The sequence below is a fragment of the Pan paniscus genome, chromosome 7, assembly GCF_029289425.2.
Source record: "Pan paniscus chromosome 7, NHGRI_mPanPan1-v2.0_pri, whole genome shotgun sequence".
Lineage (NCBI taxonomy): Eukaryota > Metazoa > Chordata > Mammalia > Primates > Hominidae > Pan > Pan paniscus.
Window position 1 is genome coordinate 41,941,986 of NC_073256.2, and position 24,781 is coordinate 41,966,766.

Genomic DNA, 24,781 nt, shown 5'->3' on the forward strand with positions numbered 1-24,781 from the left:
CAAAACAAGAAACTTCATCGTGAGTCCTACAGAAAACTGTGTTTTCAGGAAGTGGCTGCAAACCAGTGTTTCTCAAAATACGCTCTGTGGGACATGAGACCTGCAGGACTGTGTCTGTGGAACAGAAAAGGGTTCCGAGATAATTAGTTAGGAAAATACACACTTGAGACTTTCTTGGAGAGTCAGGATACAAACTTGCCTGCAGCAGACAGGCTACCAGAGTCCAGTTGGATAACCTATCCGATTAGCCGACGATCCTGGCAACAAGGCCTGATGTTCCCAGCTGCTGGGCACAAGGCAACTGTGTTACCAGCCCCATTTTTGCACTAGTGCTTGTGGTTTTACCTAATACAGATGGAAGGAACATGACTGTGACAAGATCCGGTCCTGGGCAAAGCAGGTTAGATGCTTTAGAAAAGTTACTAGAAAACTATCAAACTAGGTGTGGGTAGGATTTTTAAAACTGGGAAAAATTAGCAAACATCTAGAAGGATTTGGTATCAAATTGCCTTGCAAATCTCTTTTAAGTCCTCAGTCTTTAAACAAAGACAAACTGGTATCTCAATGAGGGGTGCAGTGCATGACAAAGAAAGGATGGAGTCTAAAAACAGACCTTGGTTCAGAGGAAGAGATTAGCAAATGAATACAGAAGTTAAGACAGAATGTCTAAGGCTTGGCTCTATTTTTATGATTCTGTTTCAACTTATTTCTTTTCTTGATCAGCTATGGGTCCCAACTGCAGCAGACAGCAGTTTCCATTGTACAATGGGCTCTGAGATGCCCTGTAGAAAATAAACATTAATTTTGTTAACTGAAAGGCACTAGGCTTATTACTTGCTAATGAAATTTCTGGGAGTTAACATCTGTCATCCTATTGTGTGTGCATGCCTTCAGGCAACAAGAAACAGAGAAGAGCTCACAAAATCTCAAGTGATGTTGGTGTTGGATACTGTGAAATCACAGGGGCCTGACAGGTGTTGAACTGTTAAAGAGTTAAGCATGGTCAGAATTCAATATTCATCACCGACAGTCAAGTTTTCACTTTTCACTCAATTCACAAGTTGTGTATTCCTCAGATCAGGGTTACTCATCATGCAGTTGAATGTAATAAATTAAGGTCTTTGCCATAAAATTGTTCGCTTAATTTAAAAATATTAATCACCACTACAAATGGCGAAGAGATAAATGTGTACTTCAATGCTCAATTCATGACATATGAAACACCTGTAATTACTATAAAAGTCCAAGAGTAGTCAAATATATATTTCATGCTATTATTTTTAGTTGTCCTATATCTAAATTAAGAAGTACCACTAAACTATCCATTATATAAAGCTTTCTGACATTAAAACCAATGAGTAAAAATTAAGGTTTCGGAAAAAATATGTTTCAAATGTTGTTTATAAAATATTTCTAGTTTAAGACTACTATAAAAATGATTATACCAAAATGTGCTAAATACCAATTAAAAATACAAAATCATGGGACTACCAATCTTATAATTAAAACTATTCAGTTAACTCTTGGAAGAGACACAGGCAAAGGTTTTTATTGCTTTTCCTATTTACACACATGACTTTGTGGTAAATGTACTGAATAGCTCCAACTTGGTCTTTTTTCAAGTTCAGGCCTTCACAGGTTTATTAAGATTAAATTAATCAAGCAAGTATACAATCTCTTAGCTCTATGAACTAGGATTTTTTTCCCTCAAAATTGTTTCATCAAAATAAACAAATAAAACACAGTAATAAATAGGATAGCTTACATAACTCGATTCAGATTTTTTTATTTATCCAAATAGTTTTTATGTTCTTACAAATTTCAAATAAATAATTGCTATATACTTACACTTATACAGTCAATTTAAACCAATAGAGTGCTGTTTTGTTTTATATATTTTCTATACCACAATTCTACATACACTCATTTTTTAAAGCTTCATTGCTAAATTCAAAAGCCACTAACTCTGACTCTTCTAGATAATTTATTTCTCTTGAATAATTCCCTTCACGATGGTTCTTATCCACTAACTAGCTGCACTGGCTGCTTCATCCACAGAGTCTCCAGAACATCACATATTTCAATCTCCTCAGCAACAACAAGAGAACACACTACCTTAGGCCTCCAGGACACCAGGAGTGCTCCAGATACTGGGTTTCCCAAGGACTCTGAATCATGAATAGCACCACCCAGGGCTCCAGACTATTCTATAGCTTGATGGTGAAATTTCTAATCCATCAGTTGAGATGCGCGTGAGAGAGAGCACCCACACACCTCCTTCAGGGCACGGTGGGACAGAGGGCCAAAGGCAGGACCCTGGTGTGCTTTCATCTATTATCCCTGCTCAGCTAGTGGGGGAATAAAAAGCTAACAGTGCAACACACTTTTGCTAATTGAGTTCTTCCCACTTTGCCTGGGTCTGTTTTTTATGAGGAGAGACATAGGTTTGCAAATGACTGCCAAGTAGTGAAAGGTGCTTTACCTGTTCTTTTGAATGGTGTTGGCAAATATTCTGTCTTCGTATCTCTGTCGAGCAGCATTGCCACCAAATCCAAGAAACGTGGCCACATAGACTCGATACACATGCTCAGTTTGGTGAACATCACATCCTAAGTTAAATTCAGCTAACAAGTTTTTAGCTACTTCTTCCTGCAGACATAAGCATAACAAACTTTAATAGCTTAAGCTACTTTAACCTCCTACTAAAAAGAAAGGTCTAAAAATAGTCTCATCTAAAAGGGACAAAAACGTCTGCTTCTGCACTTCCCAAGGACCCTTCTAAGCATCATTCATAATTCAATATGACAATTCTGATTTAGGAAATTTCAGATGGGCTGCAAATTTGTGATACTGTTATGACTTTTTGAAAGAGAAAGTCAGTAAAATAGTTCATACCCTCTGACATAATTTATTTATGGAATCCTATGCTGTGGAAATAAACCTAAACATGGAAATGTTTCTATATGCAAAGATGTCCTTTGTCATTCTGTGACAGAAAAAACTAGATGTCATCTAAATATATAATAGCAAAGGAAGGTTAATTACAGTAATCAATAGCTTACGGAGGAACATGCTCATGCAGTGTTAAATAAAGGACAAAAATCATATAAACTAAGATTATAACAACCATATTTTTTAAAACTATGAGTAGAAAAAAAAGAAATTCATTAAAAGGCTAACAATGGCTTTTTTAGGTGATGAATCCATGGGAAATTTTTAATCTTGATTTTTCAGTATTTATTCCAAACATTATTTCTATGTATTTTTTACTTTATATTGAGAGGGAAAAACATGATTTTTTACAAAGAGTGTAACAGTCTCTAGAGGCATGTCTGGAATGGGAGGTAGGAAAAACAAATTCTAATACTTGAATTTACAAAGCATTTTTCCAAGGAACTTAATAAAGATGTCAGTAACATTTATTGAGAACATACTAGCTGCCTGGCAGTGCATTAGATATACTGGATGCATTATCTCATTTAAACCTTCTAATAACCCCATGTTGTAGGTACTTTCGTTCACGTTTACAGATAAAGAAACCAGCTTAAAGAAGGTACATGACTTGCACAAGGTCACACAACTAGCGAGGAGGAGGATGATGAAGAAACCCAGGCCTGTCTAGCTCCACGGTCTCACTTTGAACCATCCCCCGCCGGCCACGCTATGCTGCCACCCACCTTTGAGGGGAAAATCCAGAAAGCTAGGCTTTGGTGTTAATCTACAGCTGAACACAAACGGAGTAATAAAGACATGTAGCAATTCAGAAATATATCTGGAAACCGTGCCGGGGTTCTCTAGACAAGGTTGCCCAGGCAGCAACTGAGAGGGCAGAGAACAGGGTGGAGAACAGTTCGAGTAAACCACCAGTTGAAAGATGTGGAAGCAGTGGACACAAACCTCAATCTTCCCCAAGGAAGCTCAAAGTCTGAACCATTAAAAAAAAGAATTTCCCCCAATTCTAACTTAAAAAATCAGATGTTATTATTTTACATTTCATAAAACCTGTTGAGAAAAGACGTGATTGAAGAGAAAATATAAACAGAAACTCAAGCATGCGACTGCGTATATACCAAAGAAAAACTCTACGTTCAGAAAACAAACCAGCTGATTTCAATGAACACACACAAGCGGCTCAGCTGAGGTCTGCCTTGTTCGTCCTGTCTCCTTTCTCCTGGGTTGAGAGGCGGCACCTCAGCCAGCACAGTAAAGATGTGTTCAGACTCAGAAAACAAAACAAGAACGATGGACACATGTTAAATGAAAACCAAACGAAACAGAAGGAAATTTGTACAGATAATGACCTGCTGTGAGGACGCAAAGCTTACAGTTTTGGGGACTTCGTATGCTATCTGAGTCGACACGCCGCCCATGTCGAGAATGCCCGCTGTCCTTTTACGGACAATGGCTTCGCTGCTTTCACTTCCAGGAATGTTAACTTCCACAACGGCCTCATCATCTGGAAAGAACAGAAAGCGTTCATTGGAACAGAACTAATCCAGAGAACTGGGCTCTTCTGAAGAGTCATCTTCTTTTCATGGTCTATTTCAAGCATATTCAGGCAAACCCAGTCTACTCCTCCCAACTAAAATCAAGTTGAATTACGTTCAACTGCAGCTGCTCTCATTCTACTCCTACACGCTTAGGACTGTCATAAAGCTTAGCTCTTTTTTCAGCCTTTGGATTAAACAGAAAAGTACCAATTTCCAACTAGATACATTTGTTGGAAACATGACACTTACCATCTTCAATATGCTCAAATCGTCCAAGGACAAAATTAATGCCAATCCAAGCATACACACCTACAGACATTTTACAGGGTGAAGAGAAGAAAAAGTTTTAAAACATTTTGTGTAACTCCTATCTGCGCAGTCTGTGCAAACGTCTCACTTATTTCACTCCCTGATAACCTGTAAAATCATCTGAAATAACACCTTGCTACTGATGTTTTTATTACTCCAAATAGCTTTCCAAGAACTCTCAACTTTAATGTTTATAGTTTTATACCATCTACACAGGTTGGAAATACAATACGCTAGGTGCCAGTTTTCTTTTGAAATTTATGTTTCAAAATACTGTAATTTTCACTTTTATGATGTTAAACCTGTCAAATCCAAGGTTTTAAAAATTCAAGGTATCAGCTGGGCGCGGTGGCTCATGCCTGTAATCCCAGCACTTTGTGAGGCCGAGGCAGGCAGATCACGAGGTCAAGAGATCGAGACCACCCTGGCCAACATGGTGAAACCCCGTCTCTACTAAAAATACAAAAATTAGTTGGGCATGGTGGCGGGCGCCTGTAGTCCCAGCTATTAGGGAAGCTGAGGCAGGAGAATCACTTCAATCCGGGAGGTGGAGGTTGCAGTGAGCCAAGATCGTGCCACTGCACTCCAGCCTGGTGACAGAGCGAGACTCCATCTCAAAAAAAAAAAAAAAAAAAAATTCAAGGTATCTTCTACTCTTTCCTTTATCCCTCCATTCACTCAGCTGCCAAGTCTGATTCTATTTTCACATTCCCTACACCTGGTTTTCATTGTCACCTTGGGTAGTCCATCTAATCCATCCCTGCCCCTATTCCTCTGCTGCAACCTGCTCTACTCTCTGCTACTGGACTCATCTACAGAAAGAAGTCCAAATTCCTGGACTGACAATTCAAGAGCCAGCCAACTGTTAACATTCCCGCCACTCCTTCCAGAAGGGCCACCACCCAGTCAAACTAAAACATTTGTGTTTCTCTGTCCATAGTGCCCTCTTTCCAACCTGTCCTGAGTCAAGTCCTTTCTTCTGCCTGGCGTGTGGTTCCTGCCCCTCCCTCAGAGCCCCACCCTTCCCATGCTCTGGCATGTTCTATTTAGAACCATCCCTTCCCTTGTGGTACAGTTCAGATGTCACTTTCTCCATTATGGCCCTAGCTGGAAAAAAAAAAAAAAATGACTCCCTCTTAAGAACTCCTGTGATATTTTTTCCTCATCTTTTTTCTGGTACCTAAAACCCTCATAGAACAGCTAACTGTGTAGCTCAATTGTCTGTAAGGAGCTGAATGGCAATGTGTAAATTTCACCCCATTTCTGTATTCTCTACAGTCTCTTTCACATAGGAAGTATTAATGCTGAAATGACAGATGGCTTTTGAAATACTTTTTGGTATACATTTCTAGCAAGCTATACCCCAAATAATTTCATTGACTTGACATTTCATTCTCAAGGAGAATCATTTCTTTGAAAATAGAACAAAGATTTGATATTTCTCAGTGTATCAAAGTCGAGAAGAAGCTCCAACAGCTCAATAATGATCAACGTCCCAGGAAGCCACACAACTTAGGCAAGGCACCCAAGCCTTTTCTATCAAAGTGAGTTTATATCAAGCTATGTCACTACATGTGGTGAAGACAAACAGTTATTTTTCAGTGGCTTAATGTTAGGGCAACAAAGACTAGTCATATAATAAACTGATTTAGTAATTTAAAAATTGTAATATTTCAAGGCTATTATTTCCCAAATGTTAAGACAATAGGAGTATAACAAAAGGTACACTGGTGAAAATGGGGAGGATTTAAAGGAACAGCTTCCCAAATTTTAAACTGAAGACCAATATACCAACCTTCTTGTTTCCCAGAAATTACTTCTGCATGAGAGTCAGAAAACAGAAAGTCAAAGTGCACGGGGATATCGGTCAGAAGGTCTTCCAGAATAGCTTTCTGCTGGCTGCAAGGCAATGAAAACATTTACAAATCAAAAGATTACAGCTTGGTATCTTCTGTTTAGAAAAGGAAAAAAATAAACAAACAAACAAAAAACAAAACCAGGGATCTGGTATATCTTGCATGAAACAGTTAATTTTTTTAAAAAGGAAATTCGTTGGAAAGATTATATTAGGAATGAATTTTCAAAATGAACAAGTTGTGTGAATTATGTGATTTCTAGGTGTAAAACTACAACTGCAAGCATTCCTTAACTACGTAAAATAGATTAGGTTTTTAAAAATGACAACTTTACCGTTGCCTATAGTCCTAAGTCAATTAAAGGCTATTTGGTGGATTCTGGCTAAAGGAATAGTTCTGGTACTGTTACAGACTTGAAGAAAGAATTTTGAATATTTTCCTTTTAATGATGATGATGATGATGGAGAGGAGGAGGAGGAAGGGGGAGGAGAACACCCCCTCTCCCCTCCAGGAGCCCACCCTCACCCTTGCCCTTCTGTGGAGGATCACCTTTCGGGGAGGATTCTCATTCCAGCCGTGCAGAGAATGTAGAGAGGTGTCTCTTTGTGTTTTGCCCGTGGCACATGCTCTGCAGCAAAGTTCAAAAGTGGAGAAATGTAATCGCTGACTTTCTCTGGAGAGGTAGCAAATTCTGAAATGCCTAGAGAAACAGGATACTTTAGTTAAGAAGCAGACATTTTAGCTATAACATGTGATGTTTCTTCAGAGTGGCCAATTTTAGGGAAATCATGCTACATATTACACTTTCTTAGTTTTTCCTATCCCTCTAGCAACTTCTTCTGCAGACCTTACTTAAATGTTGGTGGCACTATTCAGTGCTATGTCCTTTTCTTCTTCATCAAAGCACACAGACCTGACTGAGCATCTGCTGTGTGTCACTGCCATGCGCATGGGCTCTTGCCTGCCCTCGAGAAACGTGCTCCCCCTCTCCTCAGGTGAGCTCAGTCCCTCCTGAGGCTGCTATCACCATCAGCATGCCATGAACTCCGAACTGTGCCACCAGCCATGCAGCACTCATTAGCCTCCAGGTGGGCGTGGGGTAACTGTCCACCAGACACTGCCCTTGCTTGTCCTCACAGCCACCCCCAATGCATCATGGCAAAATCTGAACTCAACTGTCACTACAAACCTGCTCTCACTGCTGGTTACCTCCCTCCGAGGCCATCAGCGCTGGGCACCCAGCAGCCCAAGCCAGGGTCTTAGATGAAGTCCCTCTCCCTCATCCCAACACACAACCTGGGTTTCATAGATCGCCTCTCCTCGGTTCCTCTCACATGACTTTACTCCTCATCCCTTTGGACACGCCCTCTGCCAGCCTGCCACAGCACATCCCACCCTCTGATCCTGACCATCTCCCCACCATTCCCTACCCAAAGGATGCCTCTTCAGGCTTCCAATTCTTTTGTGGCTCAATGTCCTCCAGGTAAGGCTCAACTCTAGAACAGCACACCCTGCTCTGCATAACTCACCCACCCATATCTCTTCCCATGTTCCTTCCATTGCCTTCAGCTACACTGAACTAACGTTTCCATAATGCACCTTACTGTGGCCTTAGGGCCTTGCTCCTCCACCACCAAGAAGAGTCTTCTCCATCCACCTCCCTATCCCTTTTCACCTGGTTAATTCCTGCACACCCACTTGGCTCCAGCCTCCATGGAAGTCACCCTAACAGAACCCTGAAGACAACTCTTGTTAAATTCCATGCTTACTTCCTTTTGCTAGATGTACATTCATTACACCATATCAAAATTACCTATTTACTTGCCTGTCTCATTACAACTGAAAGCTTCTCAAGGGCACAAAATGTGTCTGTTCAAACTTATATTCCCAGCACCTAACACAGTGCCTAGCAAATGGCAGGTGCCCAGCATGTATCTGCTGAATGAGTACACAAATGAATATTTCTAGGTGTCATTTAGCCTACACATATTAAAAATGAGGGGCGCTTTAGAAGTCTAAAAATACCTTATTTCACACATTAGAAAATTACAAACCCAAAAAGATTAAGTGATTCATCAAAGGAATTAGCAAAATATTGACTAAACTGTAAGTTTTTTGACGACACATACAATTCAATTTCAATGCACTCGAAGCCCTAAACTAGCCAGACCCTATTAAGGAAATTTCTAGAGCCTTGCTGCAATGTTATACATGGAGGTCCATGCTTCAGGACAGAGTAGTGCAATAAAAAGGTATTTTGATTTCCATTTCATACACTTTGTATAGTGCAAGACAGACCAATGTTAAGCCTGATTTTAATGAGATTCTAATATATACTCTAGGATGATAATGTAGTTGACCCTTTGTTCTAAAAGGACAACTCCAAGGCATGGAAGTTTTCATCTTATTCCATGAGATCTGTTTAGTCACTGATGGGACCTGGTACGTGAAGCCAGATGAAATGCAAAATGCTTTATTTTTTCAGTCTTCTCATAAGTTTTTTATTTGATCAATATTACTTTAACTGAAAATGTTTCTAGCTTAGGGATACATAAAAATTTAAGGGGTAGAAATACATAAAACTAAAACTTAAAAGACACTCACTAAAAAATTAATCTTTGTTCATGGAAATGTACTCTGATAAAATAATGCTGGTATACAGACACACAGTAGGTTCCCTCTCTTTAACCTGAAAAGTGAGGTACAGACTTCAGATTTTCTGAGTAATATGCTGGTTCCTAGCTGCCCATACATCAAAGGATAATCAACTTGTTGAGGGCTGCCTGAAGGAGGAGGTGGGGTCTGAATTATTCCGTAAAAAATGAGGACTCAAGGGGTCACCATTCTACATGGTTGGAGACTCTTCTATGAGGATATGTATTTTTCTCATGTTAAACTGAATATTCTTTTAAATTTTATTTCTGAAATGGGGATAATAAGCTATAATAATTATTATTTACCAATATTATCTAATAATTTAACAGATAAATTTCTTGGATTGTTTGCATTTGATAGTAATGTATTACTATTCTAATACACTAGTAAGATGAAATAAAAGTGCTGCATCTCTATTAAGATCTGTGGTCAACTGTTTGAAATCAGTGTCAACTATCAAGACATAAAAAGCTTGTTTCAAGGCACTCCCGGTATCTCCCATTCTAAATGCTCCTGACAGAAGCTGCTGTCCATGGAAATGGTGATGATACAGAAAAAAGAGCATCACTGATGTAAATTACCTAATAAGGAAGCCAAACCTAAACTTTTACATGTCACAGTGGCTTAGAAATTACAGTATCTTTAAAAACTATACATAATTATGATTAGTTCTAAGTTCTGTGGTCACACTCACCAAATAATCTAGATGACTAGAACTATATGTGGCCAGCAATTTTTAAAAGTGACAAATATATGCCAATATATTACAGATTTTCATGAGTTATCTGAAATTACCTTGTCATTAAGGATAGAGACCAATGGTTACTAAATAGGAAAAAACTCTCCATAATTAATGCCAACCAGCAACATCTGCGTAGATACCATGAGTAAGGCACTATTTAAAATGCTATAGGAGACAAAAAGACATGTCTGTTTGGATGTTTTATCAAGGTGTTAGTCACCCTTTGCAAAATGGACAGAAAAGGGAAAAGAAAGTGAAACAAGGAGACCCATCAGGTCCTGGTGTGAGGTTTGACTCAGGGCCATGGTGTAGAAAGGGAACGATATGAAAGACGCCACAGAGAATGAAGGGACACACCCTGGTTACCAGGCAGATGTTCTCATTTACATACCCGGTTTTATCTTCATGACCACTGGCTTTCGGTTTTTATCCCTCATTTGCCTGATATCCAACAGATCACGTGGATTGCCATTATGCCTTGGCCAGCAGTAGACAAATACTCGAGACCCACTGCTACCACAGTCCACCACGATCCCATAGTTCACGCTGGGGTTATTGGTGTCTGTAGCTTCAATGTCGGTAACTCGTGCCAGGTACCTTGTATAGAAACACATGTATGCTTTGATTTAGACAGAGAATATCATCTGAAGTCTAACAGAGAAAATGCAGCAAATACCAAGTCAGTAATTTCTAAGCTATGTAGCAGCACCACTATAACATCAATACAACTGTTGAATAATTGAAGAGTCAAAACAAAACAAAACAAGTGATGATGATAAAGATCATCTAAATCAGACACACACTCCATTACAGAAGTTCAAACAAATTCCAAAATGCAAAATTCTATTTCTAAACTACCAACTCAAAAATCAGCTTAAAACATATTACAAGAGACGCTTATGTATAAATAATTATTCCAGGACCTCTTATGATATGGATTTGGTAGTTAGCAGTTAACTAGCTTCAAATGGTTTAACTGTTCATGCCATGATGAACATGGTACAGAATCTAGTTCCTACAGTTCCTTAAATTCCAACCTAAAGCCAAACGTCGTGAAGCCATGAAATGATGGTGTTACGGTCTGAATGTCTGGGGCCCCCCAAAATTCATATGTTGGAGACCTAATCACCAATGCGATGCTATTAGGAGGTGGGGCCTCAGGGGGGTGATTAGTTCATGAGGGCACAAACTTCAGGGAGCCCCCTCACCCCCTTTCCATCATGTGAGGAAACAGCAAGAAGACCTCCTCATCTCAGAACCAGGAATCAGGCCCTCACCACACACAAAACCTATGGCACCTTGATCGTGGATTTCCCAACCTCTAGAACAGTTAGAAACAAATTGCTGTTGTTTATAAGCCACCCAGTCTATGGAATTCTGTTCCAGCAGCCTAAAACAGGTAAGACAGAAGGTAAGGCTTCTGGTCTAGAAAGCAAATGTTTTTATCTCTTACCTTTGAAATTTCTTGTCTCTGGTTAGTCGCCCATACTTATTTCGGATTATGACAACAGAAAAATATAAAAGTGAAACAGCAGCAGCCAGGACACTAATGACCATAATTTGGCGTAAATTGGTATTCAGAATTCGAGGACACCCTACTGGAGATATGCTAAAATGCCAAGAAGCAGGAAAAAGACAGGAGATGCCAATCCTGAAATTAGAAGGAAAAAGATTTTAAAGCAATCTGCTCCAATGAGGCTTCCTTCACCTAAAGTGATCCTAAAATAAGATATTTGGCTTGAGCTACCTGGATTTCCCTAACTGTAGGTATCTGTATACTGGCATCTTGCATATGCTACACAACAGCTACACAACCCCTTATCATAAAATCATCTGAATGAGAATCAGGCCCTGAAGGTTATGACACTTCTGGGTTTTCCCCTTTTCTTGACAGTATATGTAGATTTTTTATTTTACCCTGCTTTGCTCCAACATAGATACAGAATTAGAGACTGCTTACAAGAATAACTTCAATAACATAAATATATAAATCTATCATGAAATCGAGTGTAAGGATGATGAGACCAAACGGGAATGCAGTATGGAGAAAGGCATGTCGTAAGCTGGGCCTGCTGCAAATACGACTGAGCTCATTGCCCATTACACCAGAAATATACAAATAGCTCAGGAGGAACAAATTTTCTCAACGCTGAAGTCCAAGGCAAATTTCTCCCAGATGACTTGAGTAATGGGAGAAAACAGCATTTTAACAACATCCCCATAACAAAGTCAATAAATGAGTTTTCTATGTCCTGTACTTTTAGAAATATTCCCACAAGACATTTCTGCAAATAATCAAGAACTTTTCCCCTCAGTTTATGTCAAGAATGAGAGGCTCATTCTAGAAATATGATTAGGATTTAAAAAAATTTCACTGCCTTTGGGATAAATTTTATTATTTTACAGTTAATTTCTTTATTCTTCACCTTGAAGAGTGCTTCATGCATCAAAATACCTCACTGGGCCCTGGAAGAAAAAAGGTATTAAACAGAAGCACAGCACAACTTCACATTTTTCACTTGCGATTTAGATTTTTTTTCTCTCAAGACCTGTTTTTGCATCACCAAGATTTCATGTTTCATGGTGATTAGGCCCATCACTTACCTCCCCATACTGAAAGGTCAGCAACAAGGCAATGCTCTGGGATTCAGTCCTTCTCACAATTATAGAAATAATGCTGGGGTCCTCACGGAGTTACAGCCCTCCTGTTCCAGGAAGTGAGACAAATCACAAAGATAGCATCATCAAAGAAAACATCTACGTTCTTTAAGTGTGTGCTTAAATCCAACCACATATAATCTATACATGATCCTTGCACTGAAGCTGTTGGAAGGGTTTATTCTGAGCAACACACTTCTAAGTTAATTTCATACTGTCCAATATAGACCTAAATCAAAAGAGATGATAATCATCTGGTACTAGTTAGTGCTGTCTAACCTAAAGTGTCTGTGACCCCAAAATATCAGGATATCAAATAGGCCTTAAATACCTTATGGTACAAGGGAGATTTGGGGTGGAGGTAGGAGAAAGGCAGAATAAGCTGAATGTGAACCTGAAATATCCATTCACTTGATAAATGTCTATTAGACTTCCCTTTTATGTACAAAGTACTGTGCAAGGCACTTTGTCCCTAGTCAGTTCTCCGACTCCACCATTATCACTCCTCCTCCAGCCTCCAGGCCTCAAATTGCAGAGCAGACAGATGCCTTTAGCCAGGGCCTCCTTCCAATCTGCTGAAGCCAAAGGACAAGCGGTCTCTATCTTTCCTCGGTCTCACAAAGCTGCTTGACCTCTCAAGACAGCTGTCTCGTCTGGTCTGCTTCTGAGCTCTGGAATAACTGCTGCTCAGGATCCTTTAAGCGTTGTTCTCTGCCAACCCCGACTACTCTTATGTTTCCAGGCTCTCTGTCTAGCCTCATTCTCTTCTAACTACAATCATTACTGAGGCTTCAATGATCAGGTAACTCAAATTTTTCTTTCTCCACCCCAGGCTTCTCTTCTACACATTTTCAACAGCCTACGAGCTATCTCTATCTGAATGTTGCACAGAACCATGAGAAAATTCTAAAACTGCACCCCTAACAACTGCAATCTTCTCCCCTTTTTCTCCTAATCTGCTCTGGCCCCACAGTCCCAATCTTGATCCCACCAAGCTACACAAATCGGAAACCAGATTCACGTGTGATCCCTCTTCCTTCATCTTCCAAATGTAATTTCTTTTTTTCTTTTCTTTTCTTTTTTTTTTGAGACAGAGTCTTGCTCTTGTCGCCCAGGCTGGTGGAGTGCAATGGCACAATCTCAGCTCACTGCAACCTCCTCCAAGGTTAAAGCGATTCTCCTGCCTCAGCCTCCCGAGTAGCTGGGACTACAGGCGCCCATCACCACTCCCAGTTAATTTTTGTACTTTTAGTAGAGACGGGGTTTCGCCACGTTGGCCAGGCTGGTCTCGAGCCCCTGACCCGGTGATCTGCTGGCCTCAGCCTCCCAAAGTGCTGGGATTACAGGCGTGAGCCACTGTGCCTGGCCCCAAATGTAATTTCTTACAGATTCCTTTAATTTCTTTAACCTCAGCTTATCTAAAATCCCTTTCCTTATCATCTTTGCCTGAGATCAGGCTCTTATCTCTTGCCTGCTCTAAAGAGCAGCCTAACTAGTCTTCTACCGGCAGTCTCAACCAGTGACCTCGCCTTTAACACCCTCGGGCAATGATACTTTCTTGGAAATTGATAGCTCCACACTCCCACCCCTTGCTCAGGACCCCGATCAGATTACTTCTGTACTCAAAAATCCTCCAAAGACTCCAATCTACAAAGCCCTACAGGATCTAACACCTGTTAAGGCTCTGACCTCATCGTCTGCTCTCTCCTTTACACTGCATTCCAGCCACACCGATGTTCCGAGTGGTCTTCAGAAATGCCAGGCACTCTCTGGTCTCAGGGTCTCTCAACTTGTTGCCCCCTCTGCTAGGAAGGAATCTGTATGGCTCACTTTTTCATTCCCTTCAGGTCTTTACTCAAATAATGTCACCTTCTCAAGGTGGACTTCCCTGGTCACCTGATCAATAACTGCAATGCCTACCCCCTCCCCACCAATTCCCTTCCCTGATTGATCTTTTCTCCTTAGCATTTATTTATTTGTTTATTTATTAAATGCTTTTATAGTGCTCATTATGTGCCAGGCCTTGTTCCAAACATTGTACAAATACTAACTTCATTCCCCTAACAACTTACAAGACAGATACTATTATCACAACACTTTATGGATGAGGCAGAGAGGCTAAGTAACTTGTCTAAGGTCACACAGCTCCTGGGAGGGAGAGGTGGGATGCAAGTGTGAGAATCCACCCATCCTTGTCCTCTAACATAATGCGTGTCTTGTGTTTCTCTTTTTTGTCTCTTCCTCCAGAATGGGAGCTCCCCCAGGCCCAGGTTTTGGTCTGCTCAGTTGAGTGCTACAGTTGTAGCTTTGCAGACCCTAGGAAAGGGCCTGGCAAGAAGTCAAGTTTTAGAGTTCTGGGACCCAAAAGGGTTAAGAACTCTACACTAGAGTGACCTTTCCAAAACAAACAGGGAATCATAACTCCCCATCCCCCAACTTTTCTCTCTCACTCAGAAAACAGTCAACTCCTTAGGGTGTAAAAGAGGTCCCTCATGATTTAGTCCGGTGCTGTCCAATGAGGCAGCCACTTGCCGTGTGTGGTTATTTAAAGTAATTAAATTTAAATAAAATTAAAAATTGAGTTCCTCAGTTGTACTAGCCACCTTTGAAGTGCTCAATAGCCACATATAGCTTCTGCATTAGCCAGTCCACACATAAAACACTGACATCATCGCAGAAAGCTCTTTGCACAGTACTGATCTGGGGCCTATCTTTCTGTCTCATCCCCTGACACACCCCTCCTACGTACCCTAGGCTCCAGCCACATGAAACACAAGCTACAGATCACTGAAATGCCTCGCATTCCTTGGCATTTGCAGAATGAACCTCTTCCTTGGGTTGTCAGTTGCATTCCTAAGAATCAATGCTGACACAAATCAAGCATGAGTCCTTGGTGAGTTTCCCTAATCCTCATATCCCCAGAGTATTTGCTTATCACAGCAGTGGGCTAAAGTATTATACGTGTGGTTGGCTTCCTCATTACATGACAAGCCCCACTAGGGCAGGGACAGCCTCTTATTCTTCTGTTTCCCCCGTGACCAGTGCCTGCCACACAAATCATGAGTAACTATTGCAGGTTTCACAAATGGCTGGAAATGGGAGACACAAAGATGAATTAGATATAGGCCCAGACCTTAAAGAATCTATAATGCAGTGGAGGAAATAAAACATACACACAAAGATATTAGAGAGTAAAAAGTATTAATAATGCCTACCTGACAAAGGGGAAAAAAATCACTTTAATTAGTTCAAGTTTTAATATGGTGTCCATATTGTACCATGTACCCCAAATTTAGGACAAACAATGTCTGTGATTTAAAAGTTTACACAAAAAGTAAAAAGAAAAAAAAATCAATGATCTAGACGTTTAAATGGATTTTAATGTTTTTATAAAATAGCTACACAAGTTTAAAACTTCTGTGTGCTTAAAACAAAAAAAAAAATCCCTCCCTGCTATGAATACACACAACTTGGGAAAAGTACTTGTAAAGTGCATGACAAAGAGTAAATAACCTTTACATAGCCAAAGTTATTATAAAGAAATAAGAGAAAGACTGAACAGAAAAATGAGCAAAGACAATTTGAGATTATTGAAATAAATCTCATTGAAATGACTGACAAAATAAACTATCAGTATTCAGATAAACAGAAATAAAAACAGCTATCATATTGACAGACATGAAGGCCTGGTGATACTTGGCTAACAGGGGAAGGGGAAAAGGTCGATGAGTACTGCTGTGAGACTCTGGACAGGCACATCACTAACCTTCTGGGGGTACTGGGGTGACACACACGAACACTTATGCATGCCTACCCTCTGCTCTACCCATCACACTTCCAGAAATTCTTCTTTAGGAAGTCATCGGGAAAATTCACTAAAAAATCTATAGGATGGTCATCATAGTATTGTGTATAACAGCAAAACACTGTTATTAATGTCCACTGTGGGGTACATTTATGCAATGGAATGCAATGTGACTATTAAAGGTGATGACACAGATCTATTTATTGACATGAAAACAAGTTTATGATATATTAAGTGAAAAAATGTCCCCATGCACGGGGGGATAAAATGTTAGGAAAGAAACCAAAATATTAACAGTGCTTAGTTATTTCTGGGCAATGAGATCAGGTATCATCTTTATTTTCTTCCCTAGGCTTGCCTATATTTTTCAAAGGACATATATTAATTTTATCATCAGAGGAAATAACAATTTTTAACAAGCTACCTTTGACGGATGAAACCTTGTTTCCAGGATCAAATACTTTTCCGAATATATTGAGAAAGCCTATCTTAAAAGCCTATCAGGACATAGGAATTCCAATCTGAACATTTAAAAAAAACATCAGTGATAGTTGTGTGATAGCTGAACTGAGAACCAAAGAAAAGACAGTTTTATTTAACAGCTTAAAGTCATGGTTAAAGGCAAACTGGTCCTTGAGGAAGAAAGTCAGGACTACGAAGGTGACATGAGGAGTAACAAACCCAACTCCAAATTTCATGGAGTTTGCAGATTGCTACAGAGAAAATACTAATGCCCAGAAAATAGTCAAGATACTAATTAAAGGCAATGTTAAATTACTCGGATTCTTGTTATAAGAGCTCAGAGAAGAGCACAGAGAAGGCTAGCTTTTGCAGGAAAAGATTCCTAGAGGTGGGAGGTCAATTCTAGATGGGGTGAGAAAGAACACACTTCGAAGAGGAAGGTGACCAAGAGAATGATCACAGCGCACTTAGGAAACTTTGTGTCATCTGAGGTTTGTCTCAGGAATTTTTTTTTTTTGAGATATGTGATGATTTTGATCAAAAGGACAAATAGATATCTTAAGTTACAAAGCTTGTGTTTAAAAGCAGAGAAAATAGGACAGCTTATAACTGCTGAAGCACTGTAATTTTAACTCAGGACAAAAGTACAATGGATTATTGCCTAAGAGTTAAATGGTAATTTGATCTTCAAATGTAAACTCCAATTGTCCTTCTAGCTAAGAATCTTCGCACCAGGGCACTGGGAGGCAAATTCAGTACTACCACATAAAACTGACATGTTTTAAAAAAGCCTAAATTGTGTTAGACCTATCACCAGAGAGATGCATTAATTCTCATGATTTCAGCTAGTGGGGCCCTACTTGGCTGAACATTATTGGAATAAAGCCTACAGTCAGGTGTCAATGTCTTTGTCAGTCTCTCACTGACAGTTCTACAGATAACGACGAAAACAATGCAAATTAACCACAAAGGGAAATGGTTCCTCTGGTGGAAAAACGCAAGATGCAAGGAAACAGATGTTAGTGAACTCAAATCACAGGCAAACAAAATCACAGAGAAGTCAGCCTCTGGGAGAGCTCAGCTTCTGAATAAGCAAAGGTACCACAGGGAAGGGTACTTTAGAAAAGAATGATTTGAATATCAAAGGATTCAAGAGAACCTGGAAAAATTAAAGATGCTCTCAACCATTCCGGCAGCGTTTTGCAAGAAACAACTGTCTTTCTGAGAGTGAGAGGCTGATGTGGAGGCTGCTGGGTGGCACCGTTACTCAGTAGTGACAAAAGATACATGAAGACAACTTGATTCATTCTTTAAGAAGATATGTATGTAGTTGCATTTATGATCTGTATGTTCAATATTTATCTTACACATTTTAATTTTATTTTTCAATATAAAATCTTAACCTCTTCCTCCCTCTATTAATTTGCAAAATTCTGGTTCCCATTTTAAGTACTCTTTTTCTGGTCACTTTTCCTGAATTAACTCTGACTTTCCTCAAGTTCCAGTTCCACGTTCCAAGCTCATTGAAGCCCTGTTACTGCAAGCTCAACTAGTCCAAGTCTAGGGTTGAAATCTTCTAATGCAAACTCTAATACCACCCTCCAAATTCTCCAGGTCTAAGACAGGTACCACCAATCCCCATTGACCTGGATTATCTGGTTCGCAGCTTTGATTCCCACATCCGGAGTTGACAATCTTCTATCATTCGCCAAGCCCGTCGATTCTTCCTCAGATATCCCTCATATCTAAGATGACCACAGCAGGCACCACTACCTCAAGACAGATCTCTTGGCGACTCACCCACCTTCTGCCTTCACTGTGCACGCCACACTTTACAAGCAACTCTTTGTAAAACACGGCCTTCAAAATATGATCAGCTAAGAACCTTCTGGAAGGCCATGGATCAACACCAAGTTTCCTGTGTGGCACCTGAAACCTTTTATCCATCAACTGGTCCACCTTATCTCACTAACCTATCCTCTCATCAGTCCCAGATACCATCTCTCAGCTCCAGTGCAGCAGGTCTCTCTCTTCTCTCCCACACAAGCTGTCTCCATGCCTGCCTCAGGCATTTACTAACAGCACTTCCTCCGAGCCACCACGAGCCACCACCGTGTCCTCCTCTCAAGACTACACTTCTTTCAAGGCACAAGTCAACATGTTTCTTTGTCAAGATTTAACCTGTTACACATCCTGATATTTTCTTACAATTGGAATCGTCTCCTTATTCACGAGTAGTCTATTTTAAATAAACATGCTGAGTAAATACGTAGAGAATATAAATCCTTAGATAAATGATCATTTTTGTGTCCTTCCTAGACTATATCCTCAAGGGCCTCAGTCACACATTTCCTATTAGAGGTAGAAGAATATAAGCCATAGATTCAACATGCAACAACTACCAAGACCTCTGTTAAGGTAAACAGAGAAATAAACGATTAAACTATACGAAATAGTGTTCCATTTTATAATTCTATTATATCAAACAGAATTAACAAACCTGATACAAAAACATCAAATATATGGTAACACAAATAATATAACTCTTTTAGGCCTCTCTAAAGCTGGATAATTTGGTATTTTCATCACAAAAAGGAGACAACAAAGACTGCAATGTGAAATTAGCCTGGGCTTTGAGTCTCTAATTTAGAATTCTTCCATTACCTCTAGTTTACCTTCTAGCCTGAAAGTTCCTGAATCATAAAGGATCTCTTTAGTTTCCTTCGTGATAAGTGTTCTCTGCAAACGCTCTGCACTAGGGTTCATCTAACTGGGGTCTGAAGCACCCTAAGAGTTCTGGGACACAATCTAGACGATAAGAGAATTGTTCCTTTAAAAGGGGTCCGCGCATTACTCAAGTTCAGAAACAATGCTGTGCATCATCACTTTACTGCCCAATAAGCTCCATTTTTCCAAGAAGAAATCTAACATGAAATCTGGCAAAAGCAAAGCAAAGCAAAGCGAAAACGACAAGACGAGCGAATGTCATCATTTAAAGCGGCAGGCAGGGCCGGCTGGGTCCCGGGTGCAGCATCCCTGCTGCCCGGTCAAGCTCCGCCCCTTCGAGGGGGGTATCCCGAGCGGTCACCCGAGGCGTGCGACCGCCAGGTGTCCCCTGCCAGGGGCTGGGGGAGCGCGCCGGCCGCCAGGGCTCACAAGGGTTGGTCCCGGGGCGCTCGGATGTGGCCGCGCGGCCGGGGAGGCGGGAACCGGTCAGCGGGGCTGAGCGGGCAGCGGCGGTGGCGCGGGGCTGAGCAGGCGGCTGTGGGGGCCTGGGGCAGAGAGGCTCGTCCGCGGCCCGTTCGCCGCGCCGCCGGCCCCCGCACTCCAACCCACTCGCCGATGCCGGCCCCTTCGGCCGCCCGCCCTCCCCTCACCCACGCTCGGAAGGCAACCTCACCTGCTTGGCCGGCCGGGGACCCCGGGAGCGCGGGACCACCAGTGGGCAGCATCACAGCCAGCCGGCTTCCTGGAGGCCGCGCTCCTTTCCTGGAGCCGCACCCCCGCCCGGCCCCAGCCGGCAACACGTCACCGCCTGCGCCCGGAGCGCGCCCGCTGTCGGCGGGAGCGCGCACGCCGAGGGGCGCGTTGAGCGCTGGGGGGCGGAGCCTGATGCGGGATGATTGGCGTCCGAGCGCTGGGGTGTTCCGTGGACCCGCGCGGCCACGCCAGTGTGCAGTGCACGGGAAATGTGGACGTGGGAGCGCGGAGGCACCCAGTACTGTGGCGTGGTGCTCGTCTGGTCGTCAGCGAGCCTCAGCGTACTTAGGACACCGCAGTTTATCTTTCCTTAGCGCTCCTAACGGTTATGGAAAATAGCGCTTGAAAACCTGGTAAGGACTAGGCATTGTTGCTCAACTCTTGACATTTACACCTTTGCCGGTAACTCTCCCTGTTTCACAGATGGGGAAACGGAGGCTCACACTTATTCAGTCTCTCTTGAGATCCACCTGATTCGTGAGAGGTAGAGCCAGGATTTCATTCTTGCCCGTCGATGGCATATGTTAGTGCCTATGTTGGGGGAGGCAGACTGCCCCAGCCCTCCCCAACACACGCAATGGTTATGAGAAGAAATAAAGCGAAGGGTGTTCCTGAGATTGACCCCATGACCTACACTTAGTACAAGGCTAAGCTCTCTTAGCTCTCTGGCTTAGCAATAAACTGCTTTGAAGACACAGAACTTTGCACTTGAGAGCTGGAAGAGACCTTGGGAATCCCGGGTTCCATCCTTTCTTCCACCTTGTATACAGGTGAATGCACTGTGGCCCAGAGATAGGAGGTGACCAGCAATCCAGCCACTTTAAAAGATTTTTAAAAACAAGAGCCCTAGAAACGTCTACTCCATTCCATTTATCAAGTAAAACAAGCTTAGACAGAACTGGCAGTTCTACATCTTAACACAGAATCCTTCTTGGTCCAGCACCCGCCGGGGTCACCTCCTCTTCCTGGATTCAGCTACTGTTAACGGAAGAAACCATGAAGCCTCAGAAGGTTAGAGCCAAAGGGACTCTACTGTGTAGCCCCAATCACCTTCTTTTACAGTTAAGAGCCTGGAACCCAGAGAGGTTGAGTGACTTGGCCAAGACCCCCTGGAGGCAGAGGCGAGCAGAACCAATGTTTCAGACTCCCACATGACTTGCTCATCAGTGTCTTTTTTTGACAATCTGTTGCTATAAGAAATTACTCGTTTGGATAATTTTCACACTAGAAAACCCTGTGACCCAAGGCTAGCATTGAGAAGCTAAAGCTGGCCACTGACATACTGTGATTTTAAGGACAGGCTCCTTCGAAATTATCTGCCTTTCAAAATCCTTGCCATTGGAGACACTGGTTGGGGTTATGTTAGTCTTCCTTAAGGAGGGCTCTACTAAAATGCCAGACTAGGCCGGGCATGGTAGCTCACGCCTGTAATCCCAGCACTTTGGGAGGCCAAGGCAGGTGGATTGCCTGAAATTAGGAGTTCAAGACCAGCCTGACCAACATGGTGAAACCCCATCTCTATTAAAAATACAAACACTAGCTGGGCATAGTGGCTTTTTTGTGCCTGTAATCCCAGCTACTCAGGAGGCTGAGACAGGAGAATTGCTTGAACCCGGGAGGCGGAGGTTGCAGTGAGCCGAGATCACGCCAATGGACTCCAGCCTGGGCAACAGAGTGAGACTCCATCTCAGAGAGAGAGAGAAGAAAAGCCAGACTAGTAAGTATTATCACACTATCCATATTTCCTGATAATTTATATGTAATAATTGTCTGATAAGAGCTAGGAAAGAAAAATATAGGAAAGTATGGAAACGTGTAACTTGGCATATTACATTCTAGAGCTGCAGTGATAAATTGCCCTAAACTGGGTGGCTTAAAGCAAGATAATTTATTGTCTTCCAGTTCTAGATGGTAGAAGCCTGAAATGAAGGTGTCAGCAGGGCTGTGCTCTCTCTAAAGATCTAGAGGAGGATCCTTCTTTGCCTCTTCCTAGCTTCTGGTGGCTACTGGCCATCCTTGGCCTTCCTCAGCTTGTAGATGCATCACTTTGGTCTCTGCCCCTGTTGTCACATGGTATTATCTCTGTTTGTCTGTGTCTCTGTCTCCAAGTTTCTTTCTTCTCATAAAGACACCAGCCATATTAGATTCAAGGCTCACCCTCATCCAGTGTGATCTTATGATCTCATATTAACTTGATTATATTTGCAAAGATCCTATTTCCAAATAAGGTCACATTCATGGGTTCTGGGTGGACATGAATTTTTTGGGGGTGGTCACTATTCAACTTAGTACATGAGAGGACCATCCTGGTCTGGTTCATCAGGGAGAGCTTCTTTGAGGTAACGCTGTCTGAGGTCACACCTGCACAATGAATGGGAATTTATTAGAATTCTGGGCCTATATGAAGGAATAGTATTTCAGTCAGTGGAAACAGCAAAGAGGCTCTGAAGGGGCCCATTCTCACTTGTTAACAAGAGAAACAAAAACTGGAGCTAGGCTGGGCGCAATGGCTTAAGCCTGTAATATCAGCACTTTGGGAGGCCGAGGCGGGTGGATCACGAGGTCAGGAGATCGAGACCATCCTGGCTAACATGGTGAAACCCTGTCTCTACTAAAAAAAAATACAAAAAATTAGCTGGGCGTGGTGGCAGGCGCCTGTAGTCCCAGCTACTCAGGAGGCTGAGGCAGGAGAATGGCGTGAACCCGGGAGGCGGAGCTTGCAGTGAGCTGTGATCGCACCACTGCACTCCAGCCTGGGCGACAGAGCAAGACTCCATCTCAAAAAAAAAACAAACAAAAACTGGAGCTAACAGGAGGGAACACTTACTAAGTACTTTATGCCAGGCATGGTTGTAAGAACGTTAGAAAACACGGCATACAGAATGATAATGAAACTGCATCAAAATATGTGGAATGCAGTCAGAACAGTCCTTAAAGAGAAATTTATAGCTTTAAAAGTTTATTTTAGTAAAGAAAAAAGGTTTGAAATCAATTATCTAAGTTTCCACCTTATGACGTTAGAATAAGAAAGCGAATTAAACTCGAAGTGAATAGGAGGAAAAAAATAATAAAAAATAATATGAGACATTAACCAACTTACAAGTTGGTTCTTTGAAAATATTAACAAAATTGCTAAACTCCTAGTGAGATTGAGCAGGACAAAAAAACATGAATAACAAATATCAAGCATAAGAGAGGAAGATCCCTACAGATATGCAGAAATTGAAAATATAATAAGAAAACATTATGAATAATTTTATGCTGATGATTTTGATAATTTACATTAAATGGAAAAAGTCTTTGAAAAATGCAACTTCCCAAAACTGGCACAGGAAGAAATAGAACATTTGAATCACCCCATATCTTTAAGGTCCTAAAAAGAAAATTCCAGAGCAAGATGGCTTCACTAGTAAATGTTTACCAATCATTTAAGAAACGTAATATTGATTTTATATAAACTCTTTTGAAAGAACAAAGGAAGAGAGAACACTTTTTAATTTATAATTCAGAATAATCCTGATACCAAGAAATAAAAAGGAAAGAAAATCACACACCTATATTTCTTACATAGGTGCAAAAATTTTAACAAAATATTGGCAAATCAAGGTCAGGTGTAATGACTCATGTCTGTAATCCCAGCACTTTGGGAGGCCGAGGCAGGTGGCTCACCTGAGGTCAGGAGTTTGAGACCAGCCTGGCCAACATGGTGAAACCCCATCTCTACTAAAAATACAAAAATTAGCCAGGCAAGGTGGTGGGCACCTTTAATCCCAGCTACTCAAGAGGGTAAGACAGGAGAATTGCTTGAACCTGGGAGGTGGAGGTTGCAGTGAGCTGAGATTGCGCCACTGCACCCAGCCTGGGTGACAGAGTGAGACTCCATCTCAAAAAAACAAAAACAAAAACAAAAACAAAATTGGCAAATCAAATCCAGCGACATCTGAAAGAGCAAGATAGCATTACCAGGTGGGATTCTTTTTTGAGGAATGCAAAATTGGCTCAACATTTGAAAATCAATCAATGTCATTCACTACATAAACAGAATAAAGAAGAACATTCATATGATTCGTATGATCTCAGTCAATGTAAAAAAAAATTTGGCAAAATTCAACACCCATTCATAATTTTGAAAAAAAGCCTTTATCAACTATAAAGGGTATGATTTTCCTCAGCTTGATGGAGCATCTACAAAGAATACAGCCATCATGGTTGTAAAATCAAAGTAACTCATTTTGTGCATGGGACTTTAAAAGTGTTAAATGAAATATTGAACAAATATGTGATACCTGGAGATACATGACCATTTTGCAACCATGGGACAACA

The 24,781-nt window shown here is 41.3% G+C and overlaps 1 protein-coding gene across 4 annotated transcripts in view; it reads right to left on the reverse strand.

The window, feature by feature from the left end:
• ENTPD4 (ectonucleoside triphosphate diphosphohydrolase 4) overlaps window positions 1-20,566 on the reverse strand; it is a 28,673-nt gene extending 8,107 nt beyond the window's left edge. The window contains exons 1-10 of one of the 4 annotated variants that reach the window (XM_034965841.3): window positions 20,378-20,540; window positions 12,657-12,757; window positions 12,479-12,518; window positions 11,506-11,703; window positions 10,444-10,649; window positions 7,205-7,355; window positions 6,595-6,698; window positions 4,740-4,799; window positions 4,326-4,456; window positions 2,483-2,649 (exon numbers count right to left, since the gene is read on the reverse strand). In XM_034965841.3, the coding sequence (XP_034821732.1) occupies window positions 2,483-2,649; window positions 4,326-4,456; window positions 4,740-4,799; window positions 6,595-6,698; window positions 7,205-7,355; window positions 10,444-10,649; window positions 11,506-11,703; window positions 12,479-12,495 (1,034 nt within the window). In that variant the 5' untranslated portion in view covers window positions 12,496-12,518; window positions 12,657-12,757; window positions 20,378-20,540. Of the gene's footprint in view, window positions 1-2,482; window positions 2,650-4,301; window positions 4,457-4,739; window positions 4,800-6,594; window positions 6,699-7,204; window positions 7,356-10,443; window positions 10,650-11,505; window positions 11,704-12,478; window positions 12,519-12,656; window positions 12,758-20,377 lie in introns of all 4 variants that reach the window. The other 3 variants (XM_034965839.3, XM_034965842.3, XM_034965840.3) reach the window with 3 other exon arrangements.
• Window positions 20,567-24,781: the final 4,215 nt, after the last annotated feature.